The sequence below is a fragment of the Coregonus clupeaformis genome, chromosome 25, assembly GCF_020615455.1.
Source record: "Coregonus clupeaformis isolate EN_2021a chromosome 25, ASM2061545v1, whole genome shotgun sequence".
NCBI classification, from domain to species: Eukaryota; Metazoa; Chordata; class Actinopteri; order Salmoniformes; family Salmonidae; genus Coregonus; species Coregonus clupeaformis.
The window spans coordinates 4,880,372-4,900,191 of NC_059216.1; the positions used below are offsets into that span (position 1 = coordinate 4,880,372).

Sequence of the window (19,820 nt, forward strand, 5' to 3'; positions counted from 1 at the left end):
ACTATTCAAACTGCTTGTATAAAAAAATGGAACCGTACATCCATCTTTAAACAGACCTTGCGTTATGTAACTGACTCCATGCACAGTAGCATGGGTTACTGTAAAACTGAATTGATAATTTATCTAATGACTTAAATTATCATTAATAGATTATTATGACGTTATTACATTAATACTACACAACATTTGGTGAGTAAATTGGAAAACATACAGTGAAGGAAAAAAGTATTTGATCCCCTGCTGATTTTGTACGTTTGCCCACTGACAAAGACATGATCAGTCTATAATTTTAATGGTACAGTGGGGGGAAAAAAGTATTTAGTCAGCCACCAATTGTGCAAGTTCTCCCACTTGAAAAGATGAGAGGCCTGTAATTTTCATCATAGGTACACGTCAACTATGACAGACAAAATTAGGAAAAAAAATCCAGAAAATCACATTGTAGGATTTTTAATGAATTTATTTGCAAATTATGGTGGAAAATAAGTATTTGGTCACCTACAAACAAGCAAGATTTCTGGCTCTCACAGACCTGTAACTTCTTCTTTAAGAGGCGCCTCTGTCCTCCACTCCTTACCTGTATTAATGGCACCTGTTTGAACTTGTTATCAGTATAAAAGACACCTGTCCACAACCTCAAACAGTCACACTCCAAACTCCACTATGGCCAAGACCAAAGAGCTGTCAAAGGACACCAGAAACAAAATTGTAGACCTGCACCAGGCTGGGAAGACTGAATCTGCAATAGGTAAGCAGCTTGGTTTGAAGACATCAACTGTGGGAGCAATTATTAGGAAATGGAAGACATACAAGACCACTGATAATCTCCCTCGATCTGGGGCTCCACGCAAGATCTCACCCTGTGGGGTCAAAATGATCACAAGAACGGTGAGCAAAAATCCCAGAACCACACGGGGGGACCTAGTGAATGACCTGCAGAGAGCTGGGACCAAAGTAACAAAGCCTACCATCAGTAACACACTACGCCGCCAGGGACTCAAATCCTGCAGTGCCAGACGTGTCCCCCTGCTTAAGCCAGTAAATGTCCAGGCCCGTCTGAAGTGTGCTAGAGTGCATTTGGATGATCCAGAAGAGGATTGGGAGAATGTCATATGGTCAGATGAAACCAAAATATAACTTTTTGGTAAAAACTCAACTCGTCGCGTTTGGAGGACAAAGAATGCTGAGTTGCATCCAAAGAACACCATACCTACTGTGAAGCATGGGGGTGGAAACATCATGCTTTGGGGCTGTTTTTCTGCAAAGGGACCAGGACGACTGATCCATGTAAAGGAAAGAATGAATGGGGCCATGTATCGTGAGATTTTGAGTGAGAACCTCCTTCCATCAGCAAGGGCATTGAAGATGAAACGTGGCTGGGTCTTTCAGCATGACAATGATCCCAAACACACCGCCCGGGCAACGAAGGAGTGGCTTCGTAAGAAGCCTTTCAAGGTCCTGGAGTGGCCTAGCCAGTCTCCAGATCTCAACCCCATAGAAAATCTTTGGAGGGAGTTGAAAGTCTGTGTTGCCCAGCGACAGCCCCAAAACATCAATGCTCTAGAGGAGATCTGCATGGAGGAATGGGCCAAAATACCAGCAACAGTGTGTGAAAACCTTGTGAAGACTTACAGAAAACGTTTGACCTGTGTCATTGCCAACAAAGGGTATATAACAAAGTATTGAGAAATGTTTGTTATTGACCAAATACTTATTTTCCACCATAATTTGCAAATAAATTCATAAAAAATCCTACAATGTGATTTTCTGGATTTTTTTCTCTCATTTTGTCTGTCATAGTTGACGTGTACCTATGATAAATTACAGGCCTCTCATCTTTTTAAGTGGGAGAACTTGCACAATTGGTGGCTGACTAAATACTTTTTTCCCCCACTGTACATTTCAGTAGTATCTTTAAGTCAAATATAGCATTCATATTAAAAACACAAGCCAGCCTGTTATCGTGGTGTACCTTGTGCATGGCAGCAAGCCATGAGGAGGCGGTTTTCTTGTCCTCTGCTGCCTCCATGCGTAGCTGCTGGGGGTCCTGAGAGCCCATTGGTTTGTAGTGGAGCAACATGCCACTGGCCCTGCAGTTTCCCCCTGGACACAAAACACAAAGTTAATCAAGGTTTAGTAACATACTCACTATCCTTGTATGGACTCTAAAGGCTTTAGCTCAGACTTTGAAACAAAAACTGCTACCTGGTGTTCAAAGTAATGAACTTTGCGAGAAACGTACATAATAACAAACAACGAAATGATAAAGATTTTTTTTCTCTCATTTTGTCTGTCATAGTTGACGTGTACCTATGATGAAAATTACAGGCCTCTCTCATCTTTTTAAGTGGGAGAACTTGCACAATTGGTGGCTGACTAAATACTTTTTTTCCCCACTGTATTTCCCACCATAATTTGCAAATAAATTCATTAAAAATCCTACAATGTGATTTTCTGGATGTTCTTTTCTCATTTTGTCTGTCATAGTTGACGTGTACCTATGATGAGAATTACAGGCCTCTCTCATCTTTTTAAGTGGGAGAACTTGCACAATTGGTGGCTGACTAAATACTTTTTTTCCCCCACTGTAGTTAATAAACAATTCATAAGGAATTATGCACACTTTGTCCTCTGACTCATTTAAAGCAAATGTGTATTTACAGTGAGGGGAAAAAAGTATTTGATCCCCTGCTGATTTTGTACGTTTGCCCACTGACAAAGACATGATCAGTCTATAATTTAATGTTAGGTTTATTTGAACAGTGAGAGACAGAATAACAAAAAAAATCCAGAAAAATGCATGTCAAAAATGTTATAAATTGATTTGCATTTTAATGGGGGAAATAAGTATTTGACCCCTCCTGCAAAATATGACTTAGCACTTGGTGGCAAAACCCTTGTTGGCAATCAGAGGTCAGACATTTATTTTAGTTGGCCACCAGGTTTGCACACATCTCAGGAGGGATTTTGTCCCACTCCTCTTTGCAGATCTTCTCCAAGTCATTAAGGTTTCGAGGCTGACGTTTGGCAACTCAAACCTTCAGCTCCCTCCACAGATTTTCTATGGGATTAAGGTCTGGAGACTGGCTAGGCCACTCCAGGACCTTAATGTGCTTCTTTTTGAGCCACTCCTTTGTTGCCTTGGCCGTGTGTTTAGGGTCATTGTCATGCTGGAATACCCATCCACGACCCATTTTCCATGACCCAAGATTTCACGGTACATGTCCCCGTCCATCGTCCGTCAAAGTTGTCCTGTTATCTTAGCAGAAAAACACCCCCAAAGCATAACGTTTCCACCTCCATGTTTGACGGTGGGGATGTTGTTCTTGGGGTCATAGGCAGCATTCCTCCTCCTCCAAACACGTTGAGTTGATGGCAAAGAGCTCCATTTTGGTCTCATCTGACCACAACACTTTCACCCAGTTCTCCTCTGAATCATTCAGATGTTCATTGGCAAACTTCAGACGGGCCTGTATATGTGCTTTCTTGAGCAGGGGGACCTTGCGGGCGCTGCAGTATTTCAGTCCTTCACGGCGTAGTGTGTTACCAATTGTTTTCTTGGTGACTATGGTCCCAGCTGCCTTGAGATCATTGACAAGATCCTCCCGTGTAGTTCTGGGCTGATTCCTCACCGAGATTGACAGATATTTTGTTTCTTCCATTTGCGAATAATCGCACCAACTGTTGTCACCTTCTCACCAAGCTGCTTGGCGATGGTCTTGTAGCCCATTCCAGCCTTGTGTACGTCTACAATCTTGTCCCTGACATCCTTGGAGAGCTCTTTGGTCTTGGCCATGGTGGAGAGTTTGGAATCTGATTGATTGCTTCTGTGGGCAGGTGTCTTTTATACAGGTAACAAGCTGAGATTAGGAGCACTCCCTTTAAGAGTGTGCTCCTAATCTCAGCTCATTACCTGTATAAAAGACACCTGTGAGCCAGAAATCTTTCTGATAGAGAGGGGGTCAAATACTTATTTCCCTAATTAAAATGCAAATCAATTTAACATTTTTGACATGTGTTTTTCTGGATTTGTTTATTGTTATTCTGTCTCTCACTGTTCAAATAAACCTACCATTAAAATTATAGACTGATCATGTCTTTGTCAGTGGGCAAATGTACAAAATCAGCAGGGGATCAAATACTTTTTTCCCTCACTGTATGTGCCGGCAAGGGGGGTGTGTGTGTGTGTGTGTGTGTGTGTGTGTGTGTGATGGATAGTTTGTTTCACCTGTGTGTGTTTGTGTTCTCAGCACTGTTGGTCGCTGCTCGCATGCACGAGTTCCGCCGTACCATCAAAGAAATCATCAGTGTAGTGAAGGTGTGCGAGGCCACACTAAGAAAGAGGTGAGAGCTGCTTGAGAAGCACATTACAGCATCCTCTAAAGGAAATCTGATTAGCCTTGCATGTTCTCAGTCATCTCTATGAGGAGTATGCTGACTATTTTCTTTCTCATGGTTCAGGTTGAATGAGTTTGAGGACACGCCCACCAGTCAGCTGACCATTGAGGAGTTCATGAAAGTGGATCTTGACCAGGAATGTGACCCGCCCTCTTTCATCGCTGGCCAGAGGAAGAAAAGAATGAAGCTGGTGAGGAGGAACTGCCAAGAGGATACAACTGTGCCCCCCTTATTTATTTATCTTGTCCCGTGTTTTAACCTGTGTTTTGTCCCAATGTGGTACGTTCTTTTTTTTTTTACTCACACTGATCTTTAGTTTTTTTTCTTCTAGCTTGAGGAAGAATTGGAGAAGAAGATTGGCGATGTTCAAGGTACCGTTATGATCAGTGTCTAGTCCAGTTTTAACCAAAAAACTCTTCATAAAGTTCCAAAGAATATAAAGTTAGAGTGGAGTCAGCAGAGTTGTTTGGGTTTTATCTCAACAGGCGAGATCCATGAGTACCAGGATGAGATTGAGATGGAGCTGGAGCAGAGCCGGACCAAGTTGAGAGGGATGTATGGCTCCTATGCAAAAGCCGGTACGGCGCAGAGGGGTACGGCGCAGAGGGCTACGGCTGCGCTCGACAGCCATGCCAGTCCATCAGCTAGAACCCCCTGTGGAGGAGGGAATATCTCACTATTCTGCCAGTCTATTGTCGCTAGAGCCTGAAACTTCTCTAAATACACAGAAATATTTTTTTTTAGGTGACCAAATTTGATGTTCACTCAAAGTGCAAATGAGAATGTTATGATGACGCACCTTTGCTGTCTATCTAACTGTGATGGGCTAAACTCTCTAACCATCTGCACCCCTCTAGCTGGTGGTGTTGCATGACCACTGCATGGCCTCAGCAGGGGAGGCCGCTGTCTCTGGCAGCATGTTGCAGGCCTGTTGCTCCTCTGCCTGGGCTGGGAGTCAAAATTATAACACACATTGGGCTTTTATCAACACTAAGAGGGCTGTCATCATGATGATACTTTGACAGCTTAATGGTACCGTAGGATTATTGAGGAAATCATTTTCTGCATCATGTCAGATAATTAAGTTTTTATCAGTTTCATGACGAAACGTAAGTACGTCTTGTTCTTTTTCTCCCCCTCTCCTAGATCCCCAGGAAAAAGAGGAGGATGATGATGATGATGAAATATCTCTTCCTGATGGGGAGGACGAGGAGCTGAAGGCTGTGGCCCAGCACCTCAACAAGGACCTGTGTGACCAGGTTCTCTCTGGCGAGGAGGAGGAAGGGGATGGAGAGAGGCAGAAGGAAAGACCTCCACGCAGAGGCCCATCGCTGGTCTCCCTCCTAGGGCCCATGCCCACCGCAGCCAGCCTGGGCCTCCCAGAGTCCATCAGCAAGTGCATCGGAGAGGAGAAGGAGAACGGTGAGCAAACCTGTCGCTTAAGGCGTCAGCATGTTTCAGTTCGGCTGGCGGCTAGCCGAAGTCGGCTAGGCGACCCAAACGAGTGTGCTCACATACTCCCTTAAAAGACCTTCGCTTGGGCTTCCCGAGTGGTGCAGAGGTCTTGATGATGCAGTGCTTGAGTGTCACTACAGACCTACAGACCCGGGTTCGATCCCAGGCTGTGTCACAACCGGCCGTGACTGGGAGTCCCATAGGGCAGCGCACAATTGGCCCAGCGTCGTCCGGGTTAGGCGTCATCACGCTCTAGTGACTCCTTGTGGTGGGCCGGGCGCCTGCAGGCTGACTTGTAATCAAACCGAGTAGATAAAATGCAAATTAATTACTTAAAAATCATACAATGTGATTTTCTGGATTTTTGTTTTAGATTCCGTCTCTCACAGTTGAAGTGTATCTATGATAAAAATTACAGACCTCTACATGCTTTGTAAGTAGGAAAACCTGCAAAATCGGCAGTGTATCAAATACTTGTTCTTCCCACTGTATATACAGTTGAAGTCGGAAGTTTACATACTCTTAGGTTGGAGTCATTTAAAACTTGTTTTTCAACCACTCCACACATTTCTTGTTAACAAACTATAGTTTTGGCAAGTCGGTTAGGACATCTACTTTGTAAACAATTGTTGGAAAAATTACTTCTGTCATGCACAAACAGATTATTTGACTTATAATTCACTGTATCACAATTCCAGTGGGTCAGAAGTTTACATACACTAAGTTGACTGTGCCTTTAAACAGCTTGGAAAATTCCATAAAATGATGTCATGCCTTTAGAAGCTTCTGGCTAATTGACATCATTTGAGTCAATTGGAGGTGTACCTGTGGATGTATTTCAAGGCCTACCTTCAAACTCAGTGCCTCTTTGCTTGACATCATGGGAAAATGAGAAGAAATCAGCAAAGACCTCAGAAATAAAATAGTAGACCTCCACAAGTCGGTTCATCCTTGGGAGCAATTTCCAAACGCCTGAAGGTACCGCGTTCATCTGTACAAACAATAGTATGCAAGTATAAACACCATGGGACCACACAGCCGTCATACCGCTCAGGAAGGAGACTCGTTCTGTCTCCTAGAGATGAACGTACTTTACATTTTAGTCATTTAGCAGACGCTCTTATCCAGAGCGACTTACAGTTAGTGAGTGCATACATCATTTATTTTTATTTTTCATACTGGCCCCCCGTGGGAATCGAACCCACAACCCTGGCGTTGCAGACACCATGCTATATCAACTGAGCTACATCCCTGCAGGCCATTCCCTCCCCTACCCTGGACGACGCTGGGCCAATTGTGCGCCGCCCCATGGGTCTCCCGGTCGCGGCCGGCTACGACAGAGCCTGGATTCGAACCAGGATCTCTAGTGGCACAGCTAGCACTGCGATGCAGTGCCTTAGACCACTGCGCCACTCGGGAGATACTTTGGTGCGAAAAGTACAAATCAATCCCAGAACAACAGCAAAGGACCTTGTGAAGATGCTGGTACAAAAGTATCTATATCCACAGTAAAACTAGTCCTATATCGGCATAACCTGAAAGGCCCCTCAGCAAGGAAGAAGCCACTGCTCCAAAACCGCCATAAAAAAGCCAGACTACGGTTTGCAACTGCACATGGGGACAAAGATTGTACTTTATGGACAAATGTCCTCTGGTCTGATGAAACAAAAATAGAACTGTTTGGCCATAATGACCATCGTTATGTTTGGAAGAAAAAGGGGGACGCTTGCAAGCCGACGAACACCATCCCAACCGTGAAGCACAGGGTGGTAGCATCATGCTGTGGGGTTGCTTTGCTGCAGGAGGGACTGGTGCACTTCACAAAATAGATGGCATCATGAGGAAGGAAAATTTAAGTGGAAATATTGAAGCAACATCTCAAGACATCAGTCAGGAAGTTAAAGCTTGGTCGCAAATGGGTCTTCCAAATGGACAATGATCCCAAAGCATACTTCCAAAGCTGTGGAAAAATGGCTTAAGGACAACAAAGTCAAGGTATTGGAGTGGCCATCACAAAGCCCTGTCCTCAATCCTATAGAAAATGTGTGGGCAGAACTGAAAAAGTGTGTGCGAACAAGGAGGCCTACAAACCTCTCAGTTACACCAGCTCTGTCAGGAGGAATTGACCAAATTTCACCCAACTTATTGTGGAAGGCTACCCAAAACGTTTGACCCAAGTTAAACAATTTAAAGGCAATGCTAACAAATACTAATTGAGTGTATATAAACTTCTGACCCACTGGGAATGTGATGAAAGAAATAAAAGCTGAAATAAATCATTCTCTCTACTATTATTCTAACATTTCACACTGTTCTTTCACTGTTCAAATAAACCTACCATTAAAATTATAGACTGATCATTTCTTTGTCAGTGGGCAAACGTACAAAATAAGCAGGGGATCAAATACTTTCTTCCCCTCACTGTGTGTGTGTATGTATACATACATACAGTGAGGGAAAAAAGTATTTGATCCCCTGCTGATTTTGTACGTTTGCCCACTGACAAAGACATGATCAGTCTATAATTTTAATGGTAGGTTTGTCTGAACAGTGAGAGACAGAATAACAACAAAAAAATCCAGAAAAACGCATGTCAACATTTTTATGAATTGATTTGCATTTTAATGAGGGAAATTAGTATTTGACCCCTCTGCAAAACATAACTTAGTACTTGGTGGCAAAACCCTTGTTGGCAATCACAGAGGTCAGACGTTTCTTGTAGTTGGCCACCAGGTTTGCACACATCTCAGGAGGGATTTTGTCCCACTCCTCTTTGCAGATCTTCTCCAAGTCATTAAGGTTTCGAGGCTGATGTTTGGCAACTCGAACCTTCAGCTCCCTCCACAGATTTTCTATGGGATTAAGGTCTGGAAACTGGCTAGGCAACTCCAGGACCTTAATGTGCTTCTTCTTGAGCCACTCCTTTGTTGCCTTGGCCGTGTGTTTTGGGTCATTGTCATGCTGGAATACCCATCCACGACCCATTTTCAATGCCCTGGCTGAGGGAAGGAGGTTCTCACCCAAGATTTGACGGTACATGGCCCCGTCCATCGTCCCTTTGATTCGGTGAAGTTTTCCTGTCCCCTTAGCAGAAAAACACCCCCAAAGCATAATGTTTCCACCTCCATGTTTGACGGTGGGGATGGTGTTCTTGGGGTCATAGGCAGCATTCCTCCTCCTCCAAACACGGCGAGTTGAGTTGATGCCAAAGAGCTCCATTTTGGTCTCATCTGACCACAACGCTTTCACCCAGTTCTCCTCTGAATCATCCAGATGTTCATTGGCAAACTTCAGATGGGCCTGTATATGTGCTTTCTTGAGCAGGGAGACCTTGCGGGCGCTGCAGTATTTCAGTCCTTCACGGCGTAGTGTGTTACCAATTGTTTTCTTGGTGACTTTTGTCCCAGCTGCCTTGAGATCATTGACAAGATGCTCCCGTGTAGTTCTGGGCTGATTCCTCACCGTTCTCATGATCATTGCAACTCCACGAGGTGAGATCTTGCATGGAGCCCCAGGCCGAGGGAGATTGACAGTTCTTTTGTGTTTCTTCCATTTGCGAATAATCGCACCAACTGTTGTCACCTTCTCACCAAGCTGCTTGGCGATGGTCTTGTAGCCCATTCCAGCCTTGTGTAGGTCTACAATCTTGTCCCTGACATCCTTGGAGAGCTCTTTGGTCTTGGCCATTGTGGAGAGTTTTGAATCTGATTGATTGATTGCTTCTGTGGACAGGTTTATTTTATACAGGTAACAAGCTGAGATTAGGAGCACTCCCTTTAAGAGTGTGCTCCTAATCTCAGCTCGTTACCTGTATAAAAGACACATGGGAGCCAGAAATCTTTCTGATTGAGAGGGGGTCAAATACTTATTTCCCTCATTAAAATGCAAATCAATTTATAACATTTTTGACATGTTTTTTTTTATTTATTTGTTGTTATTCTGTCTCTCACTGTTCAAATAAACCTACCATTAAAATTATAGACTGATCATTTCTTTGTCAGTGGCCAAACGTACAAAATCAGCAGGGGATCAAATACTTTTTTCCCTCACTGTACATACAGTATTTGATCCCCGGCTGATTTTGTTTGCCCACTGACAAAGAAATGATCAGTCTATAATTTTAATGGTAGGTTTATTTGAACAGTGAGAGACAGAATAACAACAAAACAATCCAGAAAAACGCATGTCAAAAATGTTATAAATTGATTTGCAGTTTGAGGGAAATAAGTATTTGACCCCCTCTCAATCAGAAAGATTTCTGGCTCCCAGGTGTCTTTTATACAGGTAACGAGCTGAGATTAGGAGCACACTCTTAAAGGGAGTGCTCCTAATCTCCGTTGGTTACCTGTATAAAAGCAATCAATCAATCAGATTCCAAACTCTCCACCATGGCCAAGACCAAAGAGCTCTCCAACGATGTCAGGGACAAGATTGTAGACCTACACAAGGCTGGAATGGGCTACAAGACCATAGCCAAGCAGCTTGGTGAGAAGGTGACAACAGTTGCTGCGATTATTCGCAAATGGAAGAAACACAAAATAACTGTCAATCTCCCTCGGCCTGGGGCTCCATGCAAGATCTCACCTCGTGGAGTTGCAATGATCATGAGAACGGTGAGGAATCATCCCAGAACTACACGGGAGGATCTTGTCAATGATCTCAAGGCAGCTGGGACCATAGTCACCAAGAAAACAATTGGTAACACACTACGCCGTGAAGGACTGAAATACTGCAGCGCCCACAAGGTCCCCCTGCTCAAGAAAGCTCATATACAGGCCCGTCTGAAGTTTGCCAATGAACATCAATGATTCAGAGGAGAACTGGGTGAAAGTATTGTGGTCAGATGAGACCAATATCGAGCTCTTTGGCATCAACTCAACTCGCCGTGTTTGGAGGAGGAGGAATGCTGCCTATGACCCCAAGAACACCATCCCCACCGTCAAACATGGAGGTGGAAACATTATGCTTTGGGGGTGTTTTTCTGCTAAGGGGACAGGACAACTTCACCGCATCAAAGGGACGATGGACAGGGCCATGTACCGTCAAATCTTGGGTGAGAACCTCCTTCCCTCAGCCAGGGCATTGAAAATGGGTAGTGGATGGGTATTCCAACATGACAATGACCCAAAACACACGGCCAAGGCAACAAAGGAGTGGCTCAAGAAGAAGAACATTAAGGTCCTGGAGTGGCCTAGCCAGTCTTCAGACCTTAATCCCATAGAAAATCTGTGGAGGGAGCTGAAGGTTCGAGTTGCCAAACGTCAGCCTCGAAACCTTAATGACTTGGAGAAGATCTGCAAAGAGGAGTGGGACAAAATCCCTCCTGAGATGTGTGCAAACCTGGTGGCCAGCTACAAGAAACGTCTGACCTCTGATTGCCAACAAGGGTTTTGCCACCAAGTACTAAGTCATGTTTTGCAGAAGGGTCAAATACTTATTTCCCTCATTAAAATGCTAATCAATTTATAACATTTTTGAAATGTGTATATATGTATGTACACACACATCTATCTATCTATACATATCCTTAAAAAATATATTTCCCTTTATTACTTTCCAACCCCACCACCCCTAATTGGAGTAAACTAGTGAACAACAACGCTTAGGCCTCTACTTCCAGTTTATACATACTATATACATTTTATGGACACAGTGAATTTTACAATAATTATATTTTGTTTTCTTTTACTCCTCAACTTCCTCTACCCTCAACCTCTCCGATAATTTCCATGATGTCCATCCGGTTTGCTGCCATATCTTTCTAACTTTGCTCTTTCACAAAAGCTCTCAACCTATAACCTAGACAGAAACGTCTTCTTGACCTTCTATTGTCAGTAGAATGGATTATTAGCTCGGGTTGGTTTTAAAATTGTTTTGAATCTGATTCTTTTAAAATTAACGTATCAAAAGGTTTTATTGACTGACGTTCGTTTGAGTCGTTGTTGTACATTTGTCATGTGGATCTCATCCGCCATGTCCGAAATGGGAAAAATCTGATCTCGTTGTGAGAGAGGATGATTAAAGGAAGCCAGTGTTAGTGTTGGTGTGTACCTCTTTGTTTTCATTTGGAGCTGTATCTCTGAAGATGGTTGATCCAGGGATGCAGGCTGCCAGTGGTCTCTCAGGCCTGGCTAATTGTGGTGGGATTGGGAGGGGCAGAGGTTCAAGGGCCCCCCAGCTCAATCTTTGAAGCATTAAGTGGACAGAGTTGTACCTTGTCATTAGTGTGGTTTCTTTCATCCCCTGTGTGTGTGTGTGTGTGTGTGATCAGAGTGTGTTTTCTGCACTGTTAGTTTGGGCACGGCTTAAGAGGAAAGGGGGGAGGGGGTCCTTTTTGAGAGCCCGTTCATGTGTTTAAGACACTAAATATTGTTTTAGTCCACTCAATCTATCATCCATCCGTCAAGCCTGTATTGAAAGGTGGAAACCAGAGGCATGGCTAGAAAGATTGTTACAATTTGAAGTGTGCTCTAGTCTAGATTCTTTAGTCTCTAGACTCATTTAAACTTGAGTCAGGGAGAGAGCAGCCAGTCTTGGCAAATCTTTGTGACTCGGCAGCCTCAGGATGACTTTGTCACAAACGTCTATATCAGAGGTTGCACCACAGGCCCCAGATTGGTGGGGAGATTTTTTTTTCTCTTGATGGGAACCAGGTAAACCTCCAGAACGTAGTTGTAGAAGAGACCTTGAGGGTTGCCCTATTGCCTGCGGCAGGCTGTACTGAGCAGTCGGGCAACTTGAGCCTGCTCTAAATTTGCTCATGGTGATTTTGTTTTCTGGTTCCCATCATTGCCATTGTTTTAAGTGAAAGGCGGACAATTTATGACAGCTGGGCAAGTTGAGCCTGCTCTGTGGTTACCCCATTAGGCAGGTGATTTTTATTTAATTGTTACCTGAAAACAACCAAACTGCAAAGAATTCCAGTAGCCTAAGTGCTCAGACACCAATAACATTTGCTGGCCGAGATTACTTAGCACCTCCTGAATGTAATTTGCGAACTGAGTGTGCACTGATTTTACATGTAGAATCATGTGAAAAATGTTGGTGGTCAGATGTCACATTCGGTGCTATGTGTGCGAGTCTTAATAAAGGACCTATCTTGGGGTGTCGCTAAAGCAGTCAATGTATTTTACCTACTACACCGAAAGCCTAAGTTTGCTCAGGGCGAGCAGATCACAAGACACTTTATCCTATTGCTCTCGGGCGTGAGCTGCGCGTCAATCTTGAAAATAGAACCAAAGTGTAATTCCTCCCTGTTTAATTAAGTGACCGATAAGTAATGGCATTTCTGCGTGTAAACAACTATTTTCACATTTTAGGGCAAGTAAACATAATCTTTGGGCAACCAAAAAATACTGCTGACTTGCCTGATGGTCAAGTACCTTTCAGACCTTAATTTCAATCCCTGTGTAGGATATGACATAGTGATTAATCACAGGGTTTGCACAAGGCACTAGAAGTGCTTGAAGTACTTGAATTTGGAGCCCCCGAAATTCAAGTACTGGAATACCTTGAAAATCATTTCCTCAATTTGGTGCTTGAAAAGTCAGTGAAATTATTGTATCAGAGTTTTCCTCCAATTATAATTATCTGTGATTTCATTTGTGATCAGTTTTTGTGAGAGATGTTGCCGCTTTCATTTGTTTCCCGCTGTTTCAGTTGACGGGTGTTAGGCTACTCTGTTGCGTTAAAAACATGCAAGGTTATTATGAGGACGACAACATCGAATGTTGGCTTCAACTTGGCTTTCCATACAAAGCCTTCCTTTACAAAATGAACCCGGTTTTTGGTCACTTTCTTGTTATAAAAACATGATACAATAACCCTTCAACATGTCAAATGGCGACGGTGAGATTAATGCTACCGCTACATGGACATACAGTATATTCGGAGTATTCAGACCCCTTGACTTTTTCCACATTTTGTTACATTACATCCTTATTCTAAAATGGATTAACTTGTTTCCCCCCCTCATCAATCTGCGCACAATACCCCATAATGACAAAGCAAAAACAGGTTTTTAGAAATGTTAGCAAATGTAGAATTTCTTTTTACAAAGAAACTGAAATGTCCATTTACGTAAGTATTCAGACCCTTTACGCAGTACTTTGTTGAAGCACGTTTGGCAGCGATTACAGCCTCGAGTCTTCTTGGGTATGACGCTACAAGCTTGGGACACCTGTATTTCGGGAGTTTCTCCCATTCTTCTCTGCAGATCCTCTCAAGCTCTGTCAGGTTGGATGGGGAGCGTCGCTGCACAGCTATTTTGAGGTCTCTCCAGAGATGTTTGATCGGGTTCAAATCCGGACTCTTGCTGGGCCACTCAAGGACATTCAGAGACTTGGCCTAAAGCCACTCCTGCGTTATCTTGGCTGTGTGCTTAGGGTCGTTGTCCTGTTGGAAGGTGAACCTTCACCCCAGTCTGAGGTCCTGAGCGCTCTGGAGCAGGTTTTCATCAAGGATCTCTCTCTACTTTGCTCCGTTCATCTTTCCCTTGATCCTGACTAGTCTCCCAGTCCCTGTTGCTGAAAAACATCCCCACAGCATGATGCTGCCACCACCATGCTTCACCGAAGGGTTGGTGCCAGGTTTCCTGCAGATGTGACGCTTGGCATTCAGGCCAAAGAGTTCAATCTTGGTTTCATCAGACCAGAGAATCTTGTTTCTCATGGTTTGAGAGTCCTTTAGGTGCCTTTTGGCAAACTCCAAGCGGTCTCTCGTGCCTTTTTTACTGAGGAGTGGCTTCCGTCTGTCCACTCTACCATAAAGGCCTGATTGGTGGAGTGCTGCAGAGATGGTTGTCCTTCTGGAAGGTTCTCCCATCTCCACAGAGGAACTCTGGAGCTCTTTCAGTGACCATCAGGTTTTCGGTCACCTCCCTGACCAAGGCCCTTCTCCCCTGATTGCTCAGTTTTCTGCAGAAATGTTTTGGTACCCTTCCCCAGACCTGTGCCTCGACACAGCTCCTGTCTCGGAGCTCTAAAGACAATTCCTTCAACCTCATGGCTTGGTCTTTGCTCTGACGTGCACTGTCAATTGTGGGACCTTATGTAGACAGGTTTGTGCCTTTCCAAATCATGTTCAATCATTTGAATTTACCACATGTGGACTCCAATCAAGTTGTAGAAACATCTCAAGGATGATAAATGGAAACAGGATGCACCTGAGCTCAATTTCGAGTCTCATAGCAAAGGGTCTGAATACTTATGTAATTAAGGTATTTCTGTTTTTTATTTTTAATACATTTGCAAACATTTCTAAAAACCTGTTTTCGCTCTGTCATTATGGGGTATTGTGTGTGTAGTTTGAGAAAAAATTAAAAGGCTGTAACGTAACAAAATGTGGAAAAAGTGAAGGGGTCTGAGTACTTTCCGAATGCGCTGTATAGGCTTTATTATGTGTGCTTGCGTCGGCCACATTATTCTGACATATTTTAGAATATATTAATAATTTAAATGCCAACTTGCCAATGTTTGTACGAACCCTGAATTAGTTGTAAAATGGTTTTATATGGGCTATGATGATTGGACCAGAGTGTTTCTAACCAGGTCACATAGTTCTAAAAAACTCCTGGCCCAAGGGAGGATGAAAACCCTGTCAAACTGCAGCAGCCTTGTACTTGTTCATATGAATTCTATTTTAAAACTAGACTAACAGAGGGGTTTCTGTTACACAGAGACAACTGGGTTGTTCCACAAATGACTGCCTTTTGCGTCCCTTTGATATTTTAAGTAGAAATTGTGCACAAATATAGAATTTTAAAAGCCTGTTATATTAAATGAAGTGCCCTTTTTAATATAGACCACATGGAAAATGCAGTGAATTAGTTTTTTTTTTTATATGACATGTCCCTCTGTTCACCCTCTAGGAAGATTTTAACCCACTTAACCCCAACATTTCTCCAAGTTTTCACCATCACAGTCATTTCTGGCGATTTTATTATTCATTTCATGTGATTAGTGTTTAATTTGATGGGGGGGATTCTCAATTTAAGGTCAACCCTGTTACATGAACTCTCATTTTAATATGGTGAAACTATTCCTTTTAGAATATTTTTTTCCAAAAGAAACATTGAACATCTTATAGTCAAACCCTAGTGTAAAAGGCAGGTGAGCTGGTTCTAATCTTTTTGGCCATTTTCTGGTGTTTTGTGTTGGAAAACTGAGCGGGTTGAGGATAACACGTCAATCCTGTTACTCATAGATAGACAGGCTAGAAATGTTTTAACAATTCATTTTTATTTGTGAAGGTTGCATTAAATTGCCCCTCCCTGTTGCACACAACAAGCTTCCATTCCCCCTGTCACACACAACAAGCTTCCATTCCCCCTGTCACAAGGATTTATGGCTGATTTTAAGATTAAATCGTCAACCCTGTTACTTTAATTGGCACTTATTAGTAATTGTATTTAACCTCTTGAGATGGGAAAACATGTTTTCTATTAAGTTGAACATGCGCTCGTTATGACAGAAAGTTAAAATTAGGTGAAACAAAATATTGTAATTTTTTTGCGAAGTTACACTACTCAAAAGGCACCCAATTGGTGGAACGACCCAACTGTGATTTGACAATATAACAAACATGGCTGAGCTTGCTTTGTGCAGGGTTGCATTGTGTAGGCGTATGCATTTCTAATAAAAAAGTTAACACAGTCTAGCCTTTTGGATTGGATTGAAAAGGCCTACCAAACCTAAGTTTTGAATATAAACCAAATTTGATCACGTTCACATTTTCTCTTAACACAAATAAATTGGCTTAGGCTAGAAATACATAATGTTACCGCTTAATTTCCCCTGGCCAGATGGGACAGGGCACATACTGTAGGTAGGCTACAGTTGAGCAGACTGAAAAATCGTCTAGTTTTCATCCCATACAGCATATCAGATCGCTAATGTTTAGGTGTAGGCTGCTACAACATTCCTGTACAGTTTTTGCTTGTCTGTCGGGAGTGACTTTTCCAGTTTGCTAAATAAATATCGTAGGAAAGTGGAGAGGGCACTCTGCTTTTTTGTAGATGTGCGTCATGTCCGGCCTGCGAGACCTGTGATTTCCATGAATCTGATTGGTCAAGACACACACAACCTGCAGCACTCTGATGGGAAGGACATATAGGCTACTAATTGTGCGCGAGTTGACAAATCTTGAGGCAATGCTCCTCAGTCTAAAAAACTGTACATTCTCCTTCATTTTTCAAAGCTTCTGCGTCTATTTTTATTAAACCAAAGCTGCCCCACCTGACTGAAAAGTGCTGGGGCAAATGCCTGCTCACCACACGTTTGCCAGCGGCCCTGGTCTATATAGTTTTGTCTTAAGGGAGCACTCTGCTGTACCATTAGAGCAGGCATTGATTGAAGGCCAGTGTTTTCATCCAGGCACTTAGTCCAATCAATGACTTTTGGGCTGACCTTAACCGCCTCACTGAGCAATGTCAGCCACTGGCACTTTTTAAATGGCTCTGCTTTTATGGGCTGGGAATGTCAGCGCTCAGCAAGGGCCGTTTTAAAAGTTTTGGGCATCTTAGCTAGGGTTGCAAAGGGAGGGTATACAGTATTACTGATGACTTTCAAAGTTTACTAGTTAACTACCAGAACCTTTGTAACTTTAACGTTTTTTAAATTTTATCACATGACATCTAGTGCCTTTTGGGTACTTCAGATTATCACAGGTGTCTAATTATCTCTGGCCCTCTGTGTGGCCTTATCACATGTAAAATATTTAATATCATCAAATAAGATGATTTTAAAATTTAAATAGAATGACAAAGCTGTAAAACATTATCCTAAATATAAACCATCAACTTAGTGAATACTATTGGTGTTTTAATATGAGGGGTTCAGCATGAAATGTCTTTCTTTTTTTAAGACTTTTTTTATTTATTACTTTGTCTGTCTTTGTTGTAAATGTTTTGCCACCAAACTAGTGGCAGTTGTGAAAAAGTAAGTAGTTGGAAGAGTTGCAGAGTTAATAGAAAATTGTCTGACTAAAGCCATTGTTGATTAGATGCTTTTTTCATTAATTAGGCTATTTCCTCTTGAACCATATGGCCTATCCATTACAAACTCATGTACAATATGGACACAGATATAAAACAAATGTATATGTTTTATATCTGTGTCCATATTGTACATGAGTTTGTGTGTGTGTGTGTATATATATATATATATATATATATATATATATATATATATATATATTTCAAGTATAAATTACCAAAGTTGCCGTAGATTACATGTTAATTACTGAACATTCTGGTAACTTTGGTAAATTACCAGTAGTTTTGCAATTCTAATCTCAGCACTTTCATTTCAGTTGTTGATTGCCCAGAAACCAAACTCACTTGTTTTCCCCACATCTGTCAGGTGTTGATTTGAAAGGCAACAGCGGTAATCATTAGTCACCCAAGCTCTCAAGGACTGAAGTTGTGCACTGCTGCCAGTGCTTAAAGCCATTTGTAAATAGACTACTGCTCATCCAAGCAGAGATCCTGCCTCTCCTATTCTAAGACTACAACTACTACTCTGGACACTTAATAGCTAAACCTACCAATTTATAATTAAGCGCTCTTAGCGACCTTTGTGTGAATGTCTTACAGCAGATCTAACTGAACAGTGTTTCCTCATTTTGGCTGTTAAAATATCTATTTAGAAGCTGTTAAAGGTGGAATCGAATCAAATATTCCCTGCGTCAGCAGCACCACACTCTACCCATCAGACCAACCTACCCGAGCTAGCCTTAAAAAAAAATGTGTCCATTATAAACACCACAGCTTTTCAATCCTCCTTCCCATTTAACAAAAAGGCAATCATAGAGAGGTCAGATGGAGCTAAACTCTATACACACACACACACACACACACACCCATCCTCCACTTAGTCATTACACTTTCTGTCGCTGACAGCTGGAGATGCCTCAATTCCACAGTGAGGAGGCGGGATGTGGGGTGTTTACAATGCCTGTGGGTGGTACAGTAGAACTGGGGCCAGCCTGACAGATGGCTGGATGGCCAGCCACTCTGAGAAAGGTGTGGTGGGGTGACGACTAATGACAACACAGATATGCTAAAATCGGGAAGATGAAGACACAGAAATAAAAACATCCTAGTATTTATTTTAAGTCTCTACAGGCCTACGACACGTTGTCAGCAAGTCTCACAAAGCCCTTTTCTGAATGTGAAACCAGGCTGAATATGTGTGTTTCTCAAGAGCTGCAGTAGTGTCTCCTAGGCTTGGTGGGATGCTGCATCATAGTCTGTGACATGTCATCTGCTCGAGTCCTGACTGGACATGATCCGTCTCTGTGGCCTGGGGAGGGAACGGAAACGGTGTGTCTGCAGCTCCCAGCCTGAGTGGAGATGACAGCAGCCGTTTACCATGCAGTAACAGGAAGGCATGTGCCTCAGGCTGTTACGCACGCCACGCACGCCACACACACACACACAAGGCACCAGATTGGTGTTTTTCAAGACATTCACCACAGAATGAGCTTGATGCAGTAAAGTGTCAGAAGTAGGGCTGTCCCCGACAACAACAAAAAAAATCTTAGTCGACCAAGAGTCGACTGTTCTTTCTACCAATAGATTTAAAACATGTATTTCTCCATATATAGACACACCCCTATGTTTGAATAAAATTATACTGTATGTAGGCTACTGAACTTGTCTGACGCTTTAAGCACTACGATTAGAAATGAAGACACATATTACTAAAGAGGGAGCTAGAGATCAATATAGCTTAACCAGAAGAAAATAACCTGTTCCCGACCGTCCTCCTGACCCCCCCTCCTCCAGCTGCTTGCCGTTAAGCTCATGAATTTGCCAGTAATAGGCTACACCAGTGGTCGGCAACCTTTTCCATTTGGAGTGCCAAGTTATTGTACCATTTCTACTGATCTGCGTGCCAGTTATGATTTTCATTTGCACATTTTCGTGGAACAATTTAATTTATAAAAAGTCTTCATCTCAAAATCAA

The 19,820-nt window shown here is 42.7% G+C and overlaps 1 protein-coding gene across 6 annotated transcripts in view; it reads left to right on the forward strand.

The window, feature by feature from the left end:
* The window catches only part of LOC121539367 (transcription factor IIIB 90 kDa subunit), a 56,435-nt gene that overhangs the window by 12,539 nt on the left and 24,076 nt on the right, over positions 1–19,820 (forward strand). For all 6 annotated transcript variants that reach the window (XM_041847804.2, XM_041847806.2, XM_041847802.2 and 3 more), the window contains 5 exons: positions 4,251–4,344; positions 4,462–4,588; positions 4,730–4,769; positions 4,884–4,976; positions 5,545–5,820. In XM_041847804.2, coding sequence (XP_041703738.2) covers positions 4,251–4,344; positions 4,462–4,588; positions 4,730–4,769; positions 4,884–4,976; positions 5,545–5,820 — 630 coding nt within the window. The remainder of the gene's footprint in view (positions 1–4,250; positions 4,345–4,461; positions 4,589–4,729; positions 4,770–4,883; positions 4,977–5,544; positions 5,821–19,820) is intronic.